The 6,073-nt window shown below is 40.8% G+C and overlaps 1 protein-coding gene across 1 annotated transcript; it reads left to right on the top strand.

The window, feature by feature from the left end:
- Positions 1-318: 318 nt before the first annotated feature.
- lpar6a (lysophosphatidic acid receptor 6a) lies at positions 319-1,398 on the top strand (the record flags this gene model as incomplete). Its single annotated transcript, XM_079246048.1, has 1 exon — positions 319-1,398. The coding sequence occupies one exon, from the start codon at positions 319-321 to the stop codon at positions 1,396-1,398; it is 1,080 nt and encodes a 359-aa protein (XP_079102174.1).
- Between the last annotated feature and the right edge of the window lie 4,675 nt (positions 1,399-6,073).

Below are 6,073 nucleotides of genomic sequence, written 5' to 3'. Positions count from 1 at the left end.
GGGTGCTGCCTGTTAGAGAGACAGGGCAGGGGGAGGGGAAGAAGCTCCAGCCTGCATCTCTGTCCCTAAGTGTGTGGTAACTCCCCAAAAAACTACATCCGGAGAGGGGAGTTAATCACATTCACCATGTGCAGCAGTTCTCAGTAAAAGAAACAAACGTTTGTGCTAATGGCCTGAATTTCTTTCAGTACATGGTTGCATTGGACTTCTCCGCTCCTTTCTGTTCATTCATGGTCAGTCGACTGACTGCAGGTCCAAATCCAGGCCTTTCATTGCACAGCTATTACATAACGGACCCCCTCGCCTTTCTCTCTCATAATGAGCAACTTCAGCATCCTGAATGACAATATAACCCAGAATCGGACTGCACATAATTCCAGCTGCAGCAAGAATGACGATTTCAAATACCCGCTGTACAGCACAGTCTTTAGCATTGTGTTTGTTATTGGACTCATCACCAATGTTGTGGCCATTTATATATTCACCTGCTCTCTGAAAGTGAAAAATGAGACGACAACCTACATGATGAACCTGGTGGCGTCTGACCTGCTGTTTGTCTGCACGCTGCCGCTGAGGGTCTTCTACTTCATCAACCGGGACTGGCCTTTTGGAGGCATGCTTTGCAAAGTCTCAGTCTCGCTCTTCTACACCAACATGTACGGCAGCATACTCTTTCTCACCTGCATCAGCGTGGATCGCTTCTTGGCCATTTTGTACCCTTTCCGCTCAAGGATGCTGAGGACCAAGCGCAATGCTAAAATAGTGTGTACTGCTGTGTGGGTGCTGGTGCTGGCGGGCAGCCTCCCAACAGGCTTTTTATTGAACAGCACCTCAAACAAGGAAAATGCTACCTACTGTTTCGAGAACTTTTCGTCCAGTCAGTGGAAATCTCACCTGTCTAAAGTGGTGATCTTCATAGAGACGGTGGGCTTCATCATCCCACTTCTACTCAACGTTTTTTGCTCCGTTATGGTGTTACAAACTCTGCGTCGCCCTCAAACCATCAGCCAAGGGGGAAAGATAAACAAAACAAAGATTCTGCGCATGATAATCGTGCACCTCTCAATTTTTTGCTTTTGTTTTATCCCATACAACGTAAACCTGGTTTTTTATGCCCTCGTTCGAACAAAAACTTTGAAAGGCTGCTATGTTGAGTCTGTGGTTCGAACCATTTACCCAATAGCCCTGTGCATTGCTGTATCCAACTGCTGCTTTGATCCCATTGTTTACTACTTCACCTCGGAGACCATCCAGAATTCCATAAAGAGGAAGTCTCAAGGCAGCCGTGCATATGATGTCAAGTTCTCCGAGGCCTTGCAGTCAGAAAGCAGCTCCCATCTGCAATTCAGCCTAAGGAATCTCAAAGCTAAAGTGTTTCACAATGAGTCTTCAGTGTGACAGTGTGATTGTTGATAGATTGCACCTTCATGCTGAGTTTATCTGTCCATATAAAGAATAATCTTCTTGAGAAAATGTGGATGTACTCTTGTGATGTTGCAAGCTTCTTCTCAGGGCAAATGTTTGAAACGGTGGATTTAACAGCTTCTGCTTTTCAGTATTACTACATGACTCTCTGCTCACAACTGTGGATTTATTTTTGATACTTACTAATTTCCCTTTCCTGTGGAGTATAGTGTACTTGTGTTAAACACAACTACTCTGCCAGTGACCTGGAAGGGAATGTGATTACTGAAGTGCGGGACAGATTGTGATGTTGACTGTTTTATGTGTCTGTATAGCTGTATATATCGATGGTAAACTGAGGTGCTAACTTTAGAATATTATTTAATTAACAAAAAGGTGTATCAAGCTACAGATGTGCAAGGCTTTCCGTTTTGTAAAATTGTAAATCACAGATAGGTCAAAAAGTGCCTTTTTTGCTCTGACATTTCATGGTAGACTCATTACTGAACCTTAAATGCACTGAGAGGGTTCCTCATCCTGCACTAGCAGCATTGTCATGAATAAAAAGCTATGTGCTGTTTAAATCAATCCATTGCATGTGAAACGTTTGGTTATTTAAATGGAAAAAGTGTTTTTTTCCTATTCAAATATACATTTAACACACGACTGATAAAAACTCAGAGCTGCAAAAACCTCATTATTTACATTAAATCTCAAGAATGATGTCTTGTTTGCACAGAGCAGCGAATATATGGTTACACAGTGTAAAAAAAGAGGCATGACTAAACTAAATTTATGTCTTCAACCGTCTTCCTACTGTTTGTTCTGGATACAATACAAAGTAAAGAAGTGGAAGTAGAACGTTAGATGCAGTTTAACTCACTTCCAGTGGAGAGTTTCAGCTTCCTGTGTGACAACGGGTGGCTAAAGAGTGGGAGTCTTAATTGATGTCCACTGAATGCAGGCTCTTCACATTTTTAAGAAAAAAACAAAACATTATTATGTTTACATATTTGGTGAAAGAACCAGTAGGTCAGAGGAGCAGAATGGTATAAATGCCTTCACGATGAGTGCAGAAACAGAGCGAGTGGATCAACGTATTCTAGACAGGAGGTGAAGCAGTGCTGCGCCTGTTTTACTTAACCTAGACTGGAATTTCATTTTATCATCCTGTAACACTTTGTTTTCCCTCCTTCACAAGGACATGGTGTTATTGATTTCAACCAACAGACTAGTACAGCCTGTACCACTACTTCATGATTCAGTGTGTGACTGATTTCTAATAGTCATGCAGCATAATTAAAAACAAAACAAATATATTTCTCACATTTCACACAACATATCTCGCCATGTTCATCAACAGCATCTGGCTGAAATCATAAGTAAATGAATATGTCAGCTTAAAGTTTGGGTTTCAGGCTGACCTGACATCAACTTGTTCAGAACTTCTTTATATGGTTATCTGTCCCATGCTCAGCAAGTCTTCAGTTTCAAGCTATTATCTTCTCAGTAACTACATGTATGAGAACTGCATGTTCTCATAAAACAGCTTACGTAGATATTTAGCCATTTAGCGTTCCCCAACTTACAACACAAGGAACTACTTGTAGTGTGTTTTTCAGTGTTAGAACACTTCCCACATGTTCATCTTAGCATAAGGACTTATAATAAATACATGTGTCCTGTGTTTAAAAGACTAAATCTGCTGTTATTTCACAATAACTTGATAACAATAATAATTTTCACTGAATGTTAATCTTAGTTTATATTCATGCTGTCCTTGATCACATTTTAGAACTTTTGACAGAAGAGATTTGATTATTTAATAGATTCGTTTTCTTACTTGCAACTCAAGCAAATGTGGATTAAGGAGCAAATATAACAAACATAGGAATATGTGCATGTGTATGTGCATGTTCATAGTTTCCATTCATTAAATAAAATGGTGTGCTAAGTATTTTTCACACTGTGGAAAACTTTACAAGTGATCAGTGAGGAACCAACCCAGCATGAGAGAGAAAAACACCTCTGCACATGGTGCTCCAACTTTATTGACATAGCCCGAAGGTCATTCAACGGCACTTTATGCACGCCACAAGTAGAGCACATGGCTCTAAGGCCATGTGAACATGTCAAGGGCAAGTCTGAAGACACAAAATAAACAGGTAAGTGCACAAAAAGGAGCATGACCACATACACACTCTGCATTGTGGACCCAGTGAAGCATCAAGAAAATAAATGCACATCAGTCGTGGTTTTGCAAAACAATATGGATGAGTTGAGTTGCGTATTTAGGACCAACAATCTGATTTCCTTGCTGGAAATTAATGGCTGATGACGTCTCTACCAAAGATCAGGGAATCAGTTAAAATGCACTAAAGATAACCACAACAATGTTCAGTTTCGCACCAAAAGCAAATAAACGAAGGATATTTTTTTTGCTCCACTCTGAGAAATTCACTTCATACATTTAATATTCATTATTGATGGAACTTTAAAAGCCTTTTAACACTTCCTCTTTGCTGATATTAGTATGCTGAAGTGCAATGCAAATACTGTCTGCATCAGGGATGGAGGCCCCTCATGTTAGCCCAGCAGGCTTCTTTGCATACACAACTGTTATCTAATCAGCCTGACCTTTCCTTCCCAGCAGGCTGCAGGATGAGAAAACACAGACTCGGCACTGCTTGTCATCACATACATTCTATTCTCTCCATTGCTCTTGCAATTTCAAATGTTAGGGTGTATCAGAGTGTCTTTGTCTGATGTGAGGTGAGGAAATATGAAATTTTACTGACGCAGAGAACGTCTAAAATTTTCCCGCTTAAGGTTTTTAAAGATAAGGGTATCATATTAAAGAAAGAATGTAGTTTTAATCCGTTTATATAATAAGTTTATGATAATCATATAGATATGACAGCTGGAATCCTCCATGGTGACTCCAAACAAGGAAAGCGTTTGGGCTGAGACGCTGTCATCAGGGTCATCGCTGTCAATTTCATCCTGCAAGTCTTGGTGCAGACTAAATCAAGTCTTGATCAAGACCTTCGGCTTTGGCTTCACATCAGGCTGTGATAAATCCAGCATGTTTTCCCCACCAAACACCTTGATGGCCTCTGTGTTGTGTTAAGAGTCATTTAGGCTGGGACATTGAGAGATTTCAGTGAGATTGCTCTTACAGGAAAAGAATTTGGGTGGGATCAGTCACAACGTTACCGTGATGTCTTCCTCCCTGGATCCACTCTGTGGCTCCAGATCACATGACAAGGGAAGCACCTATCCTGCCAAATGTGTCTGGGAGGAAGGGGGTAGCCCCTGCAGAGGGTAATCAGCTATTTTCCCTGCAAGCAGAATAAATTAAGGAGGAAATAGCTGTTATTTACCCAGTGTGGCCCATTTAGATCTCTGCACTATTTTCTCACAGTAAAATCAAGACACGTCTATCCCTGTTTTATGGAAAATGGGTAGTTTTATAGGCAGGTTTGACACTATTTGAGGTAATGGGGTTGGAGAAGGTGAGGAACAAACTTTTTACTGCAAGAAAACTTTCCCAGCTGGGAAAAATGCAATAAAAACACACAAAACATTATCAAAAATAATCAGTCGTCAGGATGTGGTTGGACCAAAAAGACTGTTGTGCTGCCACAAAAAACAACCTGACTCAGTCCAAAACCATGGGGCAGCACCGAAAAAACCAAGCAATTGGAACAGGCTGAGGAGGTAGTTAGGCTAAATAACAGGTCACACGCAATCTTCTTCAACTCCCTGCTGCCTTGCAACATAAACATCTCTTATCAATTCTCGTGGGGGTTACATGACTAGATCAGGTCTGGGTTGTGCAACATCCTACAGTAATGAGACAAATAGCATGAGCAGCATGTTGGCAACACACCATCTACACCAGCCGGCATTTGTTTATGAAAATGAGCGCGAATGCAAAGCGTTCATATGGTTCAGAGGAAGAAGTTAATCCTGGTGTCCTATATGTTTCAGAGACACATCCAGGAAATAGAATTAGGACTAAGTGACAGTCACATTTGACAGGAAATGTTTACACAATGACTGCTTTGTTTACGTGTTTGTTGCTCTGATAAAGTCTTTACTTAAAGACCCGATTTTGGCCTTTTTGTGTGGTGTTGGTTTATAAGCCAGAACTTTTTGCATCAATATGACAGATGGAAGATGAATCATAAAAGGATTAAAACTCAGAAAAGTAATGCTGGTAGTGTTTCCATAAGTATTTGTGGAAAAAAATGAAAAGAAATCCTGTGATTAAATCACTTAACTTGAGAGAAACAGGACAGAATCCTGTAGTAACACGCCACCAGTGCCATCACGATAGTGTGTTTGACTCATTGGCCACAATTCCCACACACGTTCAGTCACAAGCTTACACATACCCTTTTAATTATGTTTGAACGGTTGGCATTGAGAACTGAAAACACTAAAAACGTATGACACACACACACACAAGTTGACAGTACTGCTAATCCTCGGCTTTTGTTACAATCTTAAAGTTTCAGTCTGACTGTGGAAGGTTTGCTGCGATGGACTGGCAACCTGTCCAGGGTGTATCCTGCTTCTCGCCTGCTGATTGCTGGGATAGACTCCAGTTCCCTCATGAACCTGAATTGGACTAATGGGTGATTGAATTAATGAATTAAGGAAG

The sequence above is a fragment of the Telmatherina bonti genome (genome assembly GCF_933228915.1).
Source record: "Telmatherina bonti genome assembly, chromosome: 9".
Taxonomy (NCBI): Eukaryota; Metazoa; Chordata; class Actinopteri; order Atheriniformes; family Telmatherinidae; genus Telmatherina; species Telmatherina bonti.
The sequence above is the reverse complement of the archived record's forward strand: the minus strand, read 5'-3'. Positions and strand labels throughout refer to the sequence as shown.